Source organism: Diceros bicornis, chromosome 5 (genome assembly GCF_020826845.1).
Source record: "Diceros bicornis minor isolate mBicDic1 chromosome 5, mDicBic1.mat.cur, whole genome shotgun sequence".
Classification (NCBI taxonomy): Eukaryota; Metazoa; Chordata; class Mammalia; order Perissodactyla; family Rhinocerotidae; genus Diceros; species Diceros bicornis.
Window position 1 is genome coordinate 70,889,869 of NC_080744.1, and position 20,873 is coordinate 70,910,741.

Sequence of the window (20,873 nt, forward strand, 5' to 3'; positions counted from 1 at the left end):
CCGACTCGTGCTAGTCTGTCCCTCTGACTAGCCGTCACTCGTTCCACTCTGAATACCTTAAGCAGCCATTCTTAGCGGCAAACTGAGCCAAAATGACAAAGGCATCTAAACGGGAAACAGGTAGAGAAAGCATACATCTCAAGCAGTTTGGGAATTCTTTATTTGTGGGAACCCAAGAATCACTGACAATTAGCACAATCCAATAAAACAGAGGAAGCAGGAGCTTAAACAAAATAAAATACATATTAGATTGTAAGTCTGGTTACAAGCCTAGAAAAGGACCCAGGCAGAGATATCTGCTGTTAAGAAATCGCCTTGTGACCTGGGTACATTACGCAAAGCCACAGGTTTGCAATGTAACACAAGGGGCAAGGGAGGGCAAGAGCTGCATTTTGTATGGGGCCAAGGCTAACCGTTGATGAAAATAGTGACTTACTGTCCAAAGATTAAGAAAAATCATGCTGGGGGCAGGGAGTGGAGGGGGTAAGGGAGACACCTGAAGGTCAAAAACTGAGCCCAAGCCCCAGTGTGGCACAATTTTATGAATCAACTCAGGCTCAGTCTGCTCCAGTCTCTGCAATCTCATCTCTTACTGGTGGTCTTGAGGCGGAGGGCAGTGATTTGGTGCTTTGAGGAAGGGGAAAGGCAGCCACTGAAATATAAAATTATAGTGTGGTCAGGCCTTTCAGCAGTATCAGCTGGAGTGTGGTCCATTTCCAGACAGTGACATGCATGTTGCAGAAGAGTATTCGCACACAGTGGTAGCTCCCACGTCCCACTCGAGAGTGTCAGTCCAGGGGCTCAAAGGCTGTGATGCTTAGTGTGTCCAATGAAAAGGAAGTACCACCCCTTCACTTCATTAAAAGCTCTCACAAAGAATAGTAAATCTCAAGATAACAAAATAGTTGAATACACAATGCCTTTGTGTCTTTGTACCAAATATATTACCTATATCTTATTAACAAAAGTTATATCTCTCATTGTATATTTCTTAGATCTGAAGTCTTTATTCATACTCAGTAATTCATATAAACGAGAAATCTGTCTTAATTTTCCCTATCACTAAGAAATATACCATATTCACTATTTCTGATGTGAACTTTCCCAGGAAATTTCTCTTGTGCCTGTTTACTTTTATAAGAAAGTCATCTTGTGCTATTATGTCAATATTCTCTTTTATTTCTATTATATTTTTCATAAACCAAGGGAAACAGGGTTTTTCTTTAAAAAGTTAGATGTTTTCTCTTATTAATTCTGTATCATGATATTTACAGCTGAGGAAAAACTGTTTTAACTGAAGTGTAAAATGGTTAACAATGGCAAATGATACAGTCCACTTAGAGTTTACAAAAATTGGAAAGATAGACATTTAATAAATAAAACAAGCACTTGAAAAAGTCCTTTAAAGCAGGCGTAGGTACATTACCCGCATCCTTTGAACATATTTTGTTAAGAAAAGGCCAGATCTAAAAATGTACTGTCAAGAAACAAGCAAAACAAATGCATACATAATGGGAGGTATTCTAATATAGGTTTATGTTGTGTCCATTAGGAGTGACTGATGCAAACACCATTTGTAGGAGCCTTAATCTAAATCTTTTACTCGGCGACAGATTTCTTCTGTGAAGTCTGAGCATTTTGCACTGCCTCCCAAATCTTTTGTTAAGCTCTGAGAAAAGGAAAAAGGAAAAAGCAAAAAAAAAACATATTTAAAGCCTTCTGTGAGATACCAGCTGAGCAAGTCACCTGGCTGCTCTGTCTTTCAATTAGTTCCTCATTTCCAAGTGAGGCCCCACCCCACCACCATCCACCAACCCCAGGAGGACTCAGAACATCCAATTAGACAGTGTACACAAAACCCTCTGAAGAGAACAAGATGTTCTCACTACAAAGGGAAGCAGGGAGGCTTCCAAAATTGTCCCTTTGTCCATATAATAGACCTAAGAAACATCTGATTATGGACTTTTAAATGAACACAAATCTAAACAAGAGGTTTTATAAATCCCTTAAGGAATTTTTAAAGTTTAAAAAACTTAAGACATATTTTCACCTATTTTTGGAGGCTGGGAAACAAATACTAAAGCAATATTTAAATCACTAACTCTTTTTTTTTTTTTTTTTTTGGTGAGGAAGATCAGCGCTGAGCTAATATCCATGCCAATCCTCCTCTTTTTGCTGAGGAAGACCGGCCCTGAGCTAACATCTATTGCCAATCCTCCTCCTTTTTTTCTCTTTTTCTCCCCAAAGCCCCAGTAGACAGTTGTATGTCATAGCTGCACATCATTCTTAGTTGCTGTATGTGGGACGCGGCCTCAGCATGGCCAGACAAGCGGTGCATCGGTGCGCGCCTGGATCCGAACCCGGGCCACCAGTAGCGGAGTGTGCCCACTTAACCGCTAAGCCACGCAGCCGGCCCCCTAAATCACTAACTCTTAAACTCCTCTCTTCAGGAAAGAAATTCTCCCATACAGCCACTCTGTTTTCTCCAGCTTATCCTCTCTTTACTCCCCAACAGATCTCAATATATTTAATTCTCCTGTCTCACTGCATCCTACACAATTAAAAGGGTCTACTATGTAATTTAGGCATCTTTCTGCTATGCTCTGTAGTGCAGATTCTCAAATGTACCATCAGAATAAAACACAAAGTCATATGCCCTTCAATATGACTATCAGGCTGTTAAAAACAAGCTTGGATTTCTTGTATTTTGGCCATAAGAAGTAATTTCAAATTATAGAATTTTTTAAAAAGAAATAGCCAACCTTGAAAATATTATGCTGAATGAAATGAGCCAGTCACAAAAGGACAAATATTATATGATTCCACTTATATGAGGTACTTAGAGTAGTCAAATTCATGGAGACAGAAAGTAGAATGGTGGGTGCCAGGTGCTGGGGGGAGGGCAAGAAATAGGGAGCTACTGTTTAATGGAAACAGAGCTTCAGTTTAGGAAAATGAAAAAATCTGAAGACGGATGGTGGTGATGGTTGCACAACAATGTGAAAGTACTTAACACCACTGGACTGTGCACTCCAAAATTATTAAAATGGTCAATGTTATGTATATTTTACCACAATTAAAAAAAGAGAGAGAGACCTCAGATTTGGAATCAACCTTTAAGGTTCAGCCTTGTGAAGCCATGACCCCCTCCATTCTCCTCCTATTTTCAGAATAATCCATCACACTCCTTCTGTGGGCCACAACTGCTCAGGGAAACGGTGAAGCTTGTTGAGTAAGAACCAGACTGAGTGTGAACCCAACTTTGCCATTTAGAAGCTGTCAGACTTTGGACAAATTACTTAATCTCTCTGTGCCTCACTTCCCTCATCTATAAAATGGGATTAATTACAATACCCACTTCACAGAGTAGTAGAGAAAATTTTCTGAGATGATATACATAAAAAACATAAAATCATGTAAGTATTCAATTAATATTAGCCACTATTATTACTTTTTTAAACTTCTGTATTACTTCTGTATTATAGAAGTTTATACTTCTATAGTATATAGAAGTATATAGAAGTATATACAGAGTATAACATATAACACCACTGTATTATAGACACATCTGCACCTCTATCTACTGCTAGGTTCTGATCTCCCTGAGGCCTGAGACCTTAGCTTATTCCTCATTTTATTACATTCTTCATACCTTATAGTGTACACAATAGATGTTTGTTGGGAGGAGGAAAAAGCTGCCTAGAGTTCACGGATGTGGCCAGGATCATACAGCTAACAACAGGCTAACTAGGCTGGAACTGGCTCTGACTCCCAAACCACAGCTCTTCCCACTGCACACTGATGTCTCTATCTCAGTGCTCCTCAACCCTCTTCTGATGAAACACATGGATCCTCCCTTCAGAAAATGCACACACGTATGCACACAAACTCTGAGTTCACTCAGGGAGCCCACAGTAAGAATGCCTGTTCAACATCAAATTCTTCGGCCCTCTTGAGAACCTGTTCCCTTCACAAAGCTAAAATACATGGAAGAAATGCACCTTATTCAGCACAAGTATGGCAAGATGACTGATACCTTTCCATCTTTAATTGTAGCAAAACATGCAGCCTCAATTCTTGCAGCGTGGTCAAAAAGTCCCATATGGCGCAGCATCATCACAGCACTGAGCAGGAGGGCGGTAGGATTGGCCAAGTCCTTGCCTGCAATGTCCGGGGCAGTCCCGTGAACCTACCCATGGAGAAAAGTAGCACAATCAGGGCGGAGACAAGAACAAACAGCCCTCTTTTGGGGAAGCTGGCATCTTAATCATCTTTCCTCACCAATGGAAAACAGTTACTGAATAGCTACTGTGCCCAACTCATCAGACAAAGGTTTTAGAAACAAAGCCTCAGAAAAATAGAGAGCTAAAGTAATTTTTTTTAAAAAGTGCAAAAAACTAGACCAACAATCTTTTCCAATCAACTTTTGGTAAAATATTTTAACTGATGAAGGATACATAATAAAGAATAAGGATACAAAATAAATCATAGAGAAATGAACGAATAAGCCAAGCTTATATAAAAAACCTAAACAAAGTATCATTTTCTTTCAACAACCGGAAAAACTCAAGAGTTAAAATATATTTATGCAAGGGCCAGCCCAGTGGCGTAGTGGTTAAGTTCGTACACTTTGCTTCGGTGGCCCAGGGTTTGCAGGCTCAGGTCCCAGGCGTGGACCTATACACCGCTTATCAAACCATGCTGTGGCGGCATCCCATATACAAAATAGAGGAAGACGGGCACAGATGTTAGCTTATCGCTAATCTTCTTCAGCAAAAAAGGAAGATTGGCAACGGATGTTAGCTCAGGGCCAATCTTACCCACCAAAAAAATATATATACATATATATATATTTATGCAGATAACCCCTCCTGGGTTCTCATGCCATTCTGACTTGCATTCTGCTTCAGGTGTCACCAGGGTCCTTACCGACTCGAAGATGGCGACCCCATTAGCTCCAATATTGCCACTTGGTGTCACACCAAGGCCTCCAATCAATCCTGCACACAGGTCACTGGGGGCAGAAAAGCATTTCAAAGGACATTTTGAAAAATAAAGCATCTTACCTAGCATTTAGACTTTAGTTTTTCAATAGCATTCTCCACTAAAAGGAAGCAGGGCACCTTGGAGAAATGGCTGATTCCAGGACTATAGTTAGGAAAATACAGGATTAGGCTAAAGTGTCTTATTGTGCCAGAAAGCTAATGATGGGTTAAATCAAGAGGACACAGGAGACAGTTCAAAGGGACTCCCACTGGCCAAGTCGGGACAACCTAAGTATCGATATAAATGATGATAGTGATGAATATAAGCATTGAATAAAATAGAGACCATGAGCCAAAGTGATATACGTAAAGAGGTAGACAAACAAATAAGAGAAAAGAAAAAACTTATCCTTACAGTAGAATGCCAACTAATAAATGTAGAAGGAATAATGCACTTAGAAAATCACCATTTGGCCAGCATTGTGTGTTTGTGGGGAGAGAGAGGAAGAAGAAAAAGAAGGAGGAGGAGGAGGAAGGAGGGAATGGGAGGGAAGGAGAGAAAGAGAGAGGGAGTAATAAAGTAAGCGTGGTAACATGTTAACATTTGGGGAATGTGGGTCCTGAGTACATAGTAATTCTCTGTACCATTCTTGCAACTTTTCTGTAAGTCTGAAATTATGTCAAAAGCTACAAAAAAATTTGTAAAAATGACCACCCACCTACTTAGCTATACAAAACAAAACATTGAAATCAACCAACCAATAAAACATCTGGAAAATGGGAAGAGGGAACTAATGAGTAAGGAGCAAACAGCTGAGCTGATTTCGCAAATAAATGAAAGAATAACCCAGCCAACTTGTAATCATTGATATCACCGTCTGAATTGTTAGAATTCAACTCATATCTTACAACAAATGCTATATTTTATAATACTTGATTGAAATTTTTAAGCCACAATTTGTCCTAGGATGTTTATAAATAAATACAGGCTAAAAGGGTAGAGCTAGACTCACCTAAGGATGTCTCCATACAAATTTGGCATAACAAGAACATCAAATTGGGACGGATCTTGGACCATCTACAAGGAATGCATTTGTGTGTTTAGCAATCAAAAACTGCACACCACACATACACACTATACACCACAAAAAGTCGCAGGTAAGTATGAATATATACTTACATTCAAACATACTGTATCAAGGTACATCTCATTAAATTTAATATCTTTACAGTTTTCTGCAACTTCTCTGCATTTTTGCAGAAAAAGCCCATCTGACATTCGCCTGTATTTAATCAAATAAAAATTGTTGAAAGCAAAGACTTGCAGAAAGAAAAGAATCAAATCAGAGAAGTTAAGTAAGTTCAAGACATTTAAGTTCCAGAAGCCAAGATGTCTGATTTCAATTACAGTCAAATTATTTTGTAGGCAGTTAATAAAATGCAAATTGAAAATGTTTTGGGATACTTCTGAAAGCACAAAAATGTAAAAATGTAAAATAGTTTGATCATAATAAAGAAGACTATATTTTTATAGTGTTGTCCAGCAAGAATTAAGAAAAATCTGTTAATAAGAAAGTGTTATGGGCCAGCCCCGTGGATTGGCGGTTAAGTGCGCACGCTCCGCTGCTGGCGGCCCAGATTCGGATACTGGGTGCGCACCGACGCAACGCTTCTCTGGCCATGCTGAGGCTGTGTCCCACACACAGCAGCTAGAGGGATGTGCAGCTATGACATACAACTATCTACTGGGGTTTTGGGGGAAAAAAGAAATAAATAAAATTAAAAAAAAAAAGAAAAGTGTTAAAATTACTTTAAAAGGTTAACTTATTCAGTTATTTAAATGGTTTTACTATTTTACATGCTCAACACTTTTCTTAGGTTAGGAAACTTATTTCTTTATACAATCAGAGTTGGCCTTTAATAGACTGGGGATGGGAGAATTTAAACTGCTAGAATAACACATCAGATAGTGTTAGCACTATTAGCACTGACTATTTTAAGCCCCTGAGCATGTGGCCATTTCAGAAATACTCCCACTATTCCACTTCTAAAACATAAATGATCCTGCCCTTTCACCTATGTGGCCTTAGCTAACTGGACACAACATCTGGGGATCTAGAATCTCCAGCTTCTTTCTCTAAAAAATCTCAGTCCCTCCTTAACCTTCCAGGACCTGAATTCCTGCCCCCTCCAGATTTGCTCCATTCACCCAGTGAGGCATATTCAATAGGCGATTACAACACAAGAGAAATGCCTGACCCCCTGATTGGTTACAAGGTTACTTTTCAGAGATATTAGGAATCAGTGAGCAAGCTGGAGAGAAGAAAGGAAAGCCCTGTCACTGCTCTCCCCCGACAAAGCAAGATGGAGCACTGGCCCCTCAGGGACTCACATGATGTTGGCTTTGTGCACGGCTGTGACGTTGCTCCGGTGATTGTTCCGGGCGTACTCAAAGGCAAACTCAGCAATGCGCTTGCTCGCCTCCTCGGTGATGAGCTTGATGCTCTGCACAACTCCATCCACGATCTGAAAGAGAGGATGTCCTGCCTCACTGGGAAGAGTGTGGCAACAACTCGATGCTAGACAGCTGGTGGTGTGTAGACAACAGCATTTGCGACATGCTCGCACCATGCCAGCTACCACGGCTAGCATTATGCACATGGTATGTCAGCGGGTTAATAGTATTAACTCCAGCCCTAGGAGGGAGGTATTATAAGCCCCACGGCACAGATGAGGAAAACTGAGGTGTAGAGATGGTCACCTGCCCGAGAGCATAGCTGGGAAGTTGAGGATTCACAATTCAAACAGAGGGCATATTACCAACCACCATGCCCTGCTCCTCCTGGCATCCATCTGAGCACTGTCAGCCAACAACCCAAGACCAAGACAAACGCCAACACCTCACAGAGGTGTTGTGAAACTGTGAACTGTCTCTGGGAGATATTTTCAACTGGGCATTTCAACAACTGTCCCAAGTGCACAGAAAGCAACCTAACTAAAAATAAAAAAGTATCTGAAATGAACATACCACATGCTCAATCCCACTGTATTCTCCTTCTGTGTTCTCTCGAATGGTGACGATATTTACATCGGTGTAAGGGGTTTTATAGCCTTCGATTGAGACACATGGCCGCACATTTGCATAAAGGTCAAATGTTTTACGCAGCAATAAATTCATAGATGGGTGACCGGCTGCTATGGGGGTCTTTAACGGGCCTGTAACAACGAAGAATACCCAGATGACAATAGGATACATTCTAATCTTTTTTCTTCTTCTTCTTTATAAACTCAAGTACATAATGTTTATTTGAAATTTCAATTTTTTTTCACTTTTCCACCAGAGCTCTGTTTAATATCCTTTCTTTGGACGTGAAGTAGCTGTGTCACGTCTAACACGTGTGCTTACGAACCAAGCAAGAGTCCTCTGAAAGCACAGACAGACGCTGTGTTTCCAGGCGTGATGTTCTCTTCATCGGGAATGAGTCCACCCATGGCTGGTCACCCTCAGGCAATCACTCAGTGCCCACTCCCAGTGTCACCTACTAGCCCACCTGGGCCACCCTGTAAAATGTGTTCTGCCTCTAACTTTACCCTCTCCCTCAGATTCAAATGGAGGAAGAAAATTTCCTCATGGAAGCTTTCTGGAACATTAACTCCATTCCCTGATAATACTGAGCACCAACGACCAAGGACCAAGCACTGTATCAGGTGCTTGACATTATCTAATCCTCACCACCACCGCATGAGGTATCAACTCTATTACTGTCATTTGAAAGTAGTAAAGGGAAAAAAAACAACAACAGGGGCTGGCCTGGTGGTGTAGCGGTTAAGTTTGCACGTTCCACTTCGGCAGCCTGGGGTTCGCAGGTTCAGAACCCCAGGCACAGACCTACACACCGCTTACTAAGCCATGCTGTGGCAGTGTCCCATACAACGTCGAGGAAGATGGGCACAGACGTTAGTCCAGGGCCAATGCTCCTCAGCAAAAAAAAAAAAAGAGGAGAATTGGTAACAGATGTTAGCTCAAGGCTAATCTTCCTCAAAAAACAACAACAACAACAAAACCAAGAGTAAGAAATTAGCCCAAGCCTCCCAGCCAGTAAGTGGCAGAGATGAGATTCAAACTTGGATCTGTTCGGATTTAAAGCCTGTGCTGAATTCAAATCGGTCACATGCTAGTATATTTTGAATCATGACCTTAAGCATGAACTAATTAAAATAATAAAAATGTAAAAATTATGCAAAAGATAAATCTAAGTGAAGATAAATATATAATTTCATTTGACATTGGCCAATAATACTTTAATGTTTTTACTGGGGAAAAATATGTCGCCAAATTAAAAACAAAGCATCTTACTATGAGTAAGTTCCTTCATAAAAGGATAGCTTTACTTTAATAGTTAGGCCTTATTTAGCTTAAATGCATGAACTTTCAAAAATATAGCACCTGTAGCAGAAATCAGTAATAGCCATCATATCCATTTCAATGCTACCTTTCAAGCCCATCTTGTTCTTATCCATGGACTCCTTGGCTTCTGGAGGGATCATCCACTTTCCTCCTGGTCCTTGAATGGCAGTGACATTCCGCTCCTCCCACTGAATAGGCGCCTAGATGCCACACCACAGAGCACCGTGAACTGGAAGGACTTAAACATCCTGACATTCACACCACAATTACAAACAAACTTCTTCCACTTTGGATGCAACTGGTGAAAATACATAAGATAAAGGTCCAGAAAGTGCCAGGCATGCAAGAAGAGATGTCATTCTCTAGCATGCCCAGAGGGCTTCTCCACATTACCCTTGCCCCAGTCATCACTCCCAGCTGCCAACTCCACTTCTTTCTTTCACAACAACTCTTAATGTGGCTATAATTAGAATATCATAAGGAGTGGAGAAGTACGGTTCACAGAAACATTACATAGTACTGATACATGGATGACCCTTGAAAACATTATGCTAAGTGAAAGAAGCCAATCATACAAGACCATATATTAGAAGATTCTATTTATATGAAATGTCCAGAATAGGCAAATCTATAGGCAGAAAGTAGATCAGTGGTTACCTAGGACTGGTGATGGGAGGCGGTAGGGTGAAAGAGAGAGAAAGAATGAGGAGTGACTGCTAATGAGTATGGGGTTTCTTTTTGGGTGGTGAAAATGTTCTAAAATTAGATTGTGGTGATGGTTGCACAACTCTATGACTATACTAAAAAACATTGAATTGAATTATATAATTTAAATGGGTGAATTGTATGATATGTGAATTATAACTCAATAAAGCTGTTAAAAAAAACACAAAAAACAAGATCTATTACACAACCTGTGAAGGCACCAGTTTTAAGGTACAAACCAGTGTCATCCTTTCTTTCCACCCACATCCTTCAATGTGTACACACACATCTGGCAGCCAGCACACTGACTGAGCATGCACTAGGAACAGGAACAGAGTAAGACATGGTGCTGTTCACAAGGAGCTTACAACTGAGTGAGCGATCATATTTCAGCTCAATTGGGGAATTCGCTACTGTATAAGCATCATTTCCTCTGTAGGAGTTGTAATTAGAAGCTCATGTAGAAAAACAATGTTTGTATAGTTTAAATTAATTACATTCCTTGACTTAATAGCTGTCGATATCATAACCACCACTGTTTTTGTTTGTTTGTTTGTTTTAAAGATTTTATTTATTTATTTATTTTCCCCCCAAAGCCCCAGTAGATAGTTGTATGTCATAGCTGTACATCCTTCTAGTTGCTGTATGTGGGACACGGCCTCAGCATGGCCGGAGAAGTGGTGCGTCGGTGCGGGCCCAGGATCCGAACCCAGGCCGCCAGCAGCAGAGCGCACGCACTTAACCGCTAAGACACGGGGCCGGCCCTAACCACCACCGTTTTAATTTTACACATTATTTCACCCAGCGGCTATAAACAGCAATCATAAAGCATCATGTCAAACAATGTCCAAGTTTCCTAAATTCCCAAAACAAAAGTATTTTAAAATATCTACCTGCATTGAAGGCTTGGCTGTTAGAATAATAATACCTCATACTTGGTGATAATACCACATCAGAAATTTTTTTTAAAAAAGTTTTTCAAAATCTCTTACATCATTTTTTGAAATATCAATTCATTTCTTCTTTTTGGCTGGAAGGCAGAATGAGGTAGACCAGTGACTTGGTAGGGCTTAAAGACCTTAAACCCAGGCAGGGTTCAAAGATCCCCAAATATGGCAGTACTACTTTGATTACTTTATACATAACCGACGCCAATGCAGTAGCTTAAACTATCAACAACGACAGCCACAAACAACACTGCTAAAGTTAAAATCTGTGAAGACAAACAACAGACCTTACCAACTTCATACAAACGGGAATAATTCATCCTAAGAGTTTACAGACTCCAACTGGCTAAGAAAACTTTTCTACAAATTATTATTAAAGCTATTTTTTAAGCCCACTTACTTTGGCAGCATCAAAAATCTTCATAACTGCAGCTGAAATTTCTGGGCCAATACCATCTCCTGGAATTAAAGTTACTGTCTGAACCTGAATATAAGAGATCATCAAAGAAGATAGTAAGAATTGATTTTTGAAGGTTTTAAAAAGAAAACATTGACAAAGAAATCCAGTTTATGGGGGGGGGGGGCGTCTCAAGAAGACCCAAATGCCTTTAGGAAAACAGACCTACCTCCCAAGGGCTCGTCAAAGTGGAGGCAAGAATCAAGAAACCCCACAATTCTACTCTTTACCTGAGTTCAGAGGTTTCAAAAAGAACTTAGGTGATGCCCTTTAGATAAAACAAAAATAAACTACCACATAGACATCCCAATTGATGTTTCTTTTCAGACAAGCTAGAAAGAGACCAATGAATTCAAGTCTGTAAAACCAAAGAGAACAAAAAATTTCAACAATACTTTCTCACTAAAATTTAGAGGGTTTCTCATGAAGGCAAGTGGTTTCTTCTCCATTGGAACCCTGGAAAGTTTAGTTTCTCACATAACTTGTTGAGTCTTACAAAACACTTTCAGACACATTTCCAGAATACCACTGAAGTCTGTTTTGGCACTCAGAGAAAATCAGATTTCACATCAAGAGAAGGTCTCTATTTTTCTGAGTTCCTCTATAAAACTGCCTCCTTAATGACAAACGTAATCTAAATAAGCTCAGCAAAGTTTATTTGTAACCAATAAGAACAGCCTAAGTGATCATACCCACAAAGTCTGAGTTACACTTAGAATGACAAGTGTATTTATAATGTAACATCAATGATTTATTTCAAAGGCTTCAAACAAAATGAAGCCAGCATTTCAAACATGGAAATAAAAATGTGTAAAGGGAAATGATGAGAGGATTTAAATGAGTTAGGATAATATTCAGACCTTCTCTCTTCATTCGGAACCTACACATATCATTATTTGGGGACTTTCCCCTACCTAGATGCTTGGCCCAGACAATGGTCCCCAGCCTTTTGCAGTCCCAGTTGCCTGCACTACATTTTTTTAAAATCACTGATTCAGGTTTCCCTGGTCTTTTGCCTCCCAGGGATAATCCCTGAGCAGCTGAATTAATTACTTCTGAATTTTTCTGTACAACTGAAGAAATCCTTTTCAAAATTAGTTTCTCTTCTTATTTCTTTCAAGTATAACCCCCTCCCCACCAGGCCACATTTTTTAAAAATGGATAGCCTGAAAGCTAAATAATAGCAGAAAGCAATGATAATCTCATTAGCTTTCAGAATGCATTTGAAATGCTAGCTTAGCTATCCTTGAGCTTGAAGCGCAAGACACATTCAGCATCTTTCGCATAAGCAGAGCCAAAAGAACCCTTTGGCTTCTTCTTCCTGTTCTCCCAACATGTAATAATAAATGCCATCAGGCCACCAGAAAAATCTACTTTCCTTCCATGGCACAGAAAGTAAATGGGAAAAAAATGTTCTGTGGTCTTATAAATCCCTCATAGAATAAGCTGTTATATGGGAGTATAGGAATTATGAAATCCAAATCAGATTCCGTAAGAAGGGGGTAAAATAAAAACGTATAGGAAGTCACTGACCCACAGTCTTAGAATGCTCTAAAAATGTGATATCAGCTTTTAAAGCACAGAACTCTAATGCTGGGAATTCTAAAAGCAGCAGATTTAATGAGAAATAGACGATCCACTAACATGATAGTCTATAAAGACTTCATGAGGAAAGTGTAAGCCTACTGGGCTTATCTTACAGATGTTTGAGGCATTCCTAATTGGCAACCAATCTACTGTTTTTAGGGAAGCTCACAAAATAAAAATGCAAAGCAGATTTTGAAGCTTCTCAACAATTTTCTCTCAACTTGTACTAGTTTTTAAAAAAAACTGTCTCACCAAAATGAGATTGCGAAATAAAGTAACAGGCCCAAGGGTAATTTCTATCTATTTTTAACAAGGCTCTTTCAAGATATTAATGTGACAGGCTTACATAGCCAGCTGTAACATAATTCTTTTAAATGTGCAAGTGACTTAATAGATTTATGCATGTTAGCCAATAATTTAAATACACAATGGAAGTATGGCCAATTTTCCCTACTTTTAAATAAATGGAGATAAAATGCTATATAATAAATGTGTTAGAGCATCTTTCTTGAGAAACTTCTAAAAGGAAAAAATAAAAGACGTAATTATACTCACACCACCAGCAAAACCTCTGGTCACCTGTTTTTGGTTGTGGAAGGCCCGCAGCAGCCGAGAGACCTACATTAATATCAACAAAGAAATGTCATGCACAGAATTAACCCACATATAGTAAAAGGTAGAGATGGAGCCATTTCTGATGGCTGACAATGCTGCAACTTTGCACAGACATATTCAGGAACTTTCGAGGAATATTCTTCCCATATATTAGCTCAATGTGGCAAGCTATCTCAGATTTGAAAACCTAAATATTCAGTTTACCTTTGCTTTGAGAATTTAAGTACTATATACTTTTTAGTCGATTTTACGCACATATGTTGTCAAAAAATGTTGAAGGTAGAATGAAACTATCCCTTTGTAGCTCAAACACTGGATTTTTCTCAGATGATCTGGAAGGTTTTATGTCAACGTTCTTGACCATTGGGTCAATTTGGGGGTACACATACTCTAAGAAAACTATCACTAATTTTAGAGCCAAAAGGGTCCTCATAAATCTCAGACCCCTACTCACTCATTATACAGGTGGTAACACTAGGTCCAAAAAGTAAGGATTTACCTAAGTTCAAGAGTGACCACAGAGACCAGAATCCAGGTCTCCTGACTCCTGGTCCAGTGCTCCTTCAATTACACATTACACCTATTCTTCTGCCACGAATATCAAGAAATTACACTTCAAAATGAAATCTAGATAAGTTTATTTAATGCCATTTTAACATCTGTATCATACAGAATGAAGATTTTAAACAAATTATTTCTTCTGATAATATAGGTACGGTGGTCATTATTGTTAACCGCTGGGACAGGGGAAAGATACAAAAAGAGAAAATAAAAATCACCTAGTAACCCCACTACCCTAAGATGTTACCACTGTACATTTTTTTCCACTTAATATTATTACACATCAGAAATACATTTTTTTTTTCTGAAGAAGATTGGCCCTGAACTAACATCTGTTGCCAATCCTCCTCTTTTTGCTTGAGGAGGATTCAGCCTGAGCTAACGTCTGTGCCAGTCTTCCTCTATTTTGTATGTGGGTTGCCGCCACAGCATGGCTGCTGACAAGTGGTGTAGGTCCACACCTGGGAACCAAACCTAGGCCACCGAAGCAGAGTGCGCCAAACTTAACCACTGGGCCACAGGGCCAGCCCCCCAGAAATACAAATTTTAAAAGGTTATTTTAAACTTTAATAACTGGTACAAATAACTTTGAAAACTGGTACAAAGTCATATTACATTAAAAGAAACATAATAGAATCAAAGAAATTGGGCACATAGATCTAAAGTATTAAAATTTATTAAAAATTTTAAAGGTAACTTTTTTTAATGTTAGATACATGAGCAAAGATACATTTGTTATATCCTGTATTAGTCTTCCTTTTTGGGGACTGTTCTTATAAGACCTGAACCTTTGTTGTAATAATGGCATCTACTAACAAGACACCAACCATCAGTCAAGAAGGTACGAATTAACTATATTCTCTAACCTGGCGTCTACAGTCATCTCTCCAGAGTGAAAATAAAAGATAGGGCAAGACCCAAAAGAACATTCTATGCCAAAACCACAGGCAAAAATCTTAATCCTAGAACATGATTCATCCACCAGCAGTTGGTTGGAAGAGAGGCCATTTAAAGGCTACTCTGAACTACAATGAGATACCACCTCACGTCCATCAGAATGGCTACTATTAAAAAGACAAGAAATAACAAGTATTGGAGAGGATGTGGAGAAGAGAGGACCTTCATATACTGCTGGTAGGAATGCAAATTGGTGTAGCTACTATGGAAAACAGTACAGAGGTTTCTCAAGAAATTAAAAAAGAACTACCATATGATCCAGCTATTCCATTTCTGGGTATTTATCCAAAGAACCTGAAATCAACAATTCAAAAAGATACATGCACCCCTATGTTCATCGCAGCATTATTCACAATAGCCAAGATGTGTTAGCAACCTAAGTGCCCATCAATGGATGAATGGATAAAGAAGATGTGGTATATATACACAACGGAATACTACTCAGCCATAAAAGACAGAATCATGCCATTTGTGACAACATGGATGGACTTTGAGGGTATTATGCTAAGCAAAATAAGTCAGACAGAGAAAGACAAATACTTTATGATTTCACTCATATGTGGAAGATAAACAAACAAACACATAGAGAAGGAGAACAGATTTGTGGTTACCAGAGGGGAAAGGAGTGTGGGGACGGTGAAAGGGGTAAAGGGTCACATGTGTATGGTGAAAGATAGAAACTAGACTTTTGGTGGTGAACACAATGCAGTCTATACAGAAGCTGAAATATAATAACGTACACCTGAAATTTACACAATGTTATAAACCAATGTGACCTTAATAAAATAATTTTTAAAAATTAAAAAAAAAAATGCTACTCTGTGACAAGCAACGTTATAAAATTTGCATGTGTCCTTCTCCCCATCCCCCAAAAAGAGGGTAAAGACATTAACACAAAACAGGCCCATGTCTTTGTCACAAAAGACCCAGCCAACAACTGATTTAAAATGTAAATCCACAAGTGCAAAGATTTTTATGTTTTGCTCACTGTTGTATCTCCATGCCTAGAATAGCGTCTGGCTCATAGCAGGTGCTCAATCAGTATTTTTTTGGAAAAACTCAGGCCTCAATCATCTCTCTATCTGACAAGTTCCCACCCCAGCAAACAGCTTTAACACTTGCAATGATTTTCTCTAACACCAGTCATTTCCACGTTTGTCATCTCTCCTACGTGATCTTAGAATAGGCAGTACTACATCTAAGTCATTAAAATGACCAGAACTTTAAGTAAAATAAGATTTTTTAAAGCATACACTGTCATCTACTTTACAATATACTTGTACATATATATTACATTATTTTATTTCTATAAAACCTGAAGAGCTAGGTATTAGTGGTCCTTTTCAGATAAGACTAAAGCCAGGGTCACAGGGCCCAGACTGAACTTCTCAGTTCAGGTTCTGAGCCATCTTAATCCATAGCTCCTCATTTCCCTTTTTACCTTCATACTCCAACTGAAAAACACGTAAAACAGCGTTGGGTGTGCGGCGGTACTCACTCAATAAATGCTTGCTGATGGGGAATTGGTTCGTTACAATTACAGCATTTTAGAGCCAGAAAGGTCTTTAGAAACCCACTATTTTCTCTAAATAAAGCTTTTTAGGAAAAAAAAATTTTTAAGCTGCAGATCCCTTTTTCCCAATAAAAACTTTTTTCAAAAAAAAAAAATAGAGGAACTGTTGTGATTGAAACCCACATCCAGCTCAGTATCCCCACCATCCTGGGGCATCAAGTCTCTGAGGCACCTTCTGCTCCAGTCCCTAAAGGGAGAAACTGCCCCTACCGAGGTCAAATGACTGCCAAAGGTCTCACAGGGAGTCCACGCCAAAGGAGAACCTCGTCTTCTGGTTCCACAACCCAACACTTTCTGAACACTGACTATGTGGATTTTTTCTTGTAGACCACACTAAAGGCAAAGCAAATTTACCAGCAGATTCATTAGCAACAGTGCTGCTTTGGTCCCTCATTGTGAAGGCTTAATGTACCTTCCAAAGATGAATTAGGTGTTCAGTAAGCTCAGTGATTAAAGGATTGATTTCTGTTTAGACAGCGACACAGAAGTTGCTTTACCTTCAGGAGCAAATGTGACATAACAGTTACCATCACACACAAAACCAGGTCTGAAGGGAGCAACAAAGCAGAACCCAGTTACTGAATAAAACTCAGTTATTGATGCCCAAGAACCAGTGTCTGCTTGGTGACTGCAAGATAAATATATTGATAGCAAGGAAAGCTTCAGATTTTTGTGTTCCTTCTGCAGGTACTAGGTGCTTTCACATTATTTTATTCAATCCTTGAACAACTCCGTGAGGCAAGTATAGATATTTTACAGATGGGCATATAAGGCTCAGAGATGTTAAGTAATTTGCTCAGGGTCACACAGCCAATCTGTGGCACTGCCAGGATTTAAACTTGAGACTCCTAAATTCCAGTGTAGAGCTCTTTTCACTAAATAACAGTGTATCTGGACCTCTCTTTAAACTCAACACAAAGAAGAAAAATAGTATCAAATTTTATAGGAAAAAAATTTAATTGCTTAGGATAGATTTCTAAGGGGCCATTCTTTAAGAGCAACAGGAGACCTGAGGGCCTATTTTTCCCTGTGCCTATAATGTATGGTGTCATCTTGGCCCCAGAGCAGGCTGAATGGGACTGGGAACCAAGACATCTGGGTTCCTCTCCCAGTTCTGACACTGACTTCCTGTGTGACCTTGAGCAACTACGTCTTCAGACACAGGTTAGCTCCACTGAGGAACTAAGGAGCTGCAGAGATGATCTGAAACCCCTTCCAGCTCCGGCATCCGAGCTGTCAAAGAGAGCTAAAGCTCTTCAGATCGCAAGATTCTCACCAATCAAGGTGAAAGGAAGGCGCTGCTGGTCTCCCTCTCCGAGGGTGCAGATGGAAATTCCAAGGCGTAAGGTGCCTCGCGTCCTCTGAAGGGGAAACAGCTACAAGAGCAGCCTGGGAAGAGCTCCAAGATGGGAAACTGATTCCACAACCCGGGAGCACGTGCCAGGAGCACTGCCTCGGGATTCCCTCATCCGGTAGAACCTCGCAAGCCCAACGCCCGCGCCGCGGCCCGTGAGGTTAGCCGGCCAGGGCCCGAGCAGGCACCGGGGGAGGCCCGGGCCGAGCCGGGGGGACCCTCCGCGCGAACAGCACGGCAGCAGAGCCGCAGCCTCGGAAGCGGCAGGGATGGCGGAGCCGGGGCGGTGGCTCCCGTGACCTTCTGGGCTCAGCGCGAGGCCTGGGCTCCGGCCCGGACGGATGCGGGCGGTGGCACCCGGTCTCGCCGGGAGCAGGCCCGGTGCCCCCCGCCTTGACCTTGACGCCGTCCCCCCCTCAGGCGCGACTGTCCGGAGCAGGCTGCCCACACACCGCACGCGGGCCACCGGGCAAGGCGCACCGGCGACCAGGACAGGCGGCCAAACTGTCCCCGGCCGGCGGCGCGCCGCCGCCTCCCCACCAGGGCCCGCCCCGGCCCAGCACGCGGCCCGCCCGCCTGCCACACGCCGGCCTGCCCGGCGCTCACCTTGGAGATCCACGCGGGCCCAGCCATCGCTTCCCCTCCTCTCACCGCGGCGACAGCGGCGGCTCTAGTGCGCAGCCGCGCAGCCGGCGCCCGGAGCCCGCCCCCCGCCTGGCCCCGCCCCCTGGAAGCCCCGCCCCCGCGGGCACGCCTCGGGGATTCTCCGCGCTCGCTCCCTGCCCCAGCCCTGGATGCCCGGCCGCCTCCGCGGGCCTATCGCCGGGCTCGTCTCGCGGTGGCGTACGGAGCCGAGCGTGGAGCGGCGACCCGGAAGCTGCCTGGCCCGGATCTCCGGGAAGACTCCTCCCTCTCTGCCTTCATTCATTGATTGACTGCTTAGATAGGAAGTTTGTTCTGCGCCTGCCAGAGCCAGTCACTCTTCTAGATTTGGGGGATGTAGCTTCTCTCACGGAGTTCACAATCTCATGGAGGGAGATAGATGTTTTACTCATTCCACGAATTTTTATTTTTTAACAGCTTAATTGAGGTATAATTTATATACCATAAAATTCACTCGTAAGTTCGATGATTTTTAGTATATGTAAACAGTTGCACAAATCACCACAATCCAGTTTTTGAACATATGGAAATGTTCCTTGTCTCTATTTGCATTCAATCCCGGGTCCCATTCCAGGTCCCAGGCAGCCACTGATCTGCTTTTTGTCTTTAGAGCTCTACAAATATTTTTGAGCGCCAACTAGATACCAGGCACTGTTCTAAGTGCTGGAGTTTACAGTCCAGTAGGAAAGACAGGAATCATTATTCGCACAAATATGTAATTTAAAACTGCGACAGGGGCCAGCCCGGTGGCACAGCGGTTAAGTGAGCGCCCTCTGCTTCGCTGGCCGGAATTCCCAGGTTCGGATCCTGGGTGCTCACATTGCCGCACCGCTTGTCAAGCCATGCTGTGGCGGCATCCCATATAAAGTGGAGGAAGATGGGCACGGATATTAGTCCAGGGCCGGTCTTCCTCAGCACACACACACAAAAAAAACTGTGATAAGTGTCAAGAAGCAAAAGTGCAAGGAGCTACAAGAAGGCAAAATCAAGGACCTGATGCAAATCTAACAGAGAGGCCAGAGCAGGCTTCCCTGAGGAAATAACGCCCATACTCACCTTCCTCTTTGTCCTCTCCTCATCAACCACAGTCCTGAAGCCCTACTGATCTCGGGCCCCTAGCTGGGTGCCAGGAGAATTAGGGTGGTTTAGATCAAGTCTTCCCCCACCCAACCTGGAAAGGGTTCTATCCAGAGAGGAGCTACTAATCCACCCGGAAAGGTGATGAATTAGGTGGAAAAACGATGCCAAAGGCTTTCGTGAGATAAAATAATAAACTGCAACTAAGTCTGTGGCTTTGTCAGGATAGAGGAATCTCATCAACCCCTTCACTTTGGCCTTCTCCACTTCTCCCTGGAGTCTCATCTTAAAGTGTTCTCCACAGTCCCGTTCCCCTTCTTCCCCACCACCACCCCTGCCCTCCGCCAGGCCTGACCATCTCGTGCCCAGCCTATTGCAACAGCCTCCTCACCTGCCGACCTGCCCCTTCCAGTCCTTCCTCCCCACAGTCCTCTCCTTCAGGCACAGCTCTAACCAGGTCCACCCTGGCTCTGAAATCTCCTGGCTCTCCCTTGCATTCACCTCTCACCACTCTCTTTTTTCAGCCATATTTCCTGTCACTCCTTCCATCCCCAAAGTCCTGGAGTGCCAGCCAAGTAGGACGCTGGCCAGCCCCCAAATGCTTCCCATATTTTCCCCGCCCTATGCTTGTGCCATTCCCTCTGCCTGAATGCCCTTTTGCCCCATTTCCACCTGTTGAAATTCCAGCCACTTGTCAAGACTCAGCTCAGATGCTGGTTCCTTTGGGAATGCCCCAAGACCTACTCACATCTCCCTTGTCCCTACTCAGAGCTCCCTAGCACTTGGTTCCCACCTCTCCTGGGAACCTTATCATGTTCTTTCCTGCTGTGTACTTTGAGAAGATCTTCCTCAAGCCCAGAGACCATCTCTTATGTCTTTGTTTCTGGAATAGAGACTAGCACATCAAGAGTACTTGCTGCTCGGTGATTATAAAACAAAAGTAGAATGGCTTTCTCGAATCTCCATTTAATCTTCACAATAACT

At 41.8% G+C, this 20,873-nt stretch overlaps 1 protein-coding gene across 1 annotated transcript; it reads right to left on the bottom strand.

Annotated features, from left to right (window-relative positions):
- Positions 1-136: 136 nt before the first annotated feature.
- IDH3A (isocitrate dehydrogenase (NAD(+)) 3 catalytic subunit alpha) lies at positions 137-18,800 on the bottom strand. The gene is made up of 11 exons (XM_058542185.1): positions 18,756-18,800; positions 13,645-13,707; positions 11,446-11,529; positions 9,479-9,593; positions 8,014-8,201; positions 7,378-7,511; positions 6,166-6,268; positions 5,999-6,063; positions 4,930-5,014; positions 4,037-4,189; positions 137-1,669 (listed from the first exon to the last, which is right to left on the bottom strand). Exons 1-11 carry the CDS (start codon positions 18,780-18,782, stop codon positions 1,586-1,588), a joined length of 1,101 nt encoding a protein of 366 aa, XP_058398168.1. The 5' UTR covers positions 18,783-18,800; the 3' UTR covers positions 137-1,585.
- Between the last annotated feature and the right edge of the window lie 2,073 nt (positions 18,801-20,873).

Coding starts and splice junctions, on each gene's coding strand:
- IDH3A (XM_058542185.1), bottom strand. CDS start 18,782: ATGGCTGGGCCCGCGTGGATCTCCAAG. Junction 9,594..11,445: donor AGATTTTTGATGCTGCCAAA/GTAAGTGGGCTT, acceptor TGTGGCATCTAG/GCGCCTATTCAGTGGGAGGA. Junction 4,190..4,929: donor GGGTCGCCATCTTCGAGTCG/GTAAGGACCCTG, acceptor CTCCATGGGTAG/GTTCACGGGACTGCCCCGGA.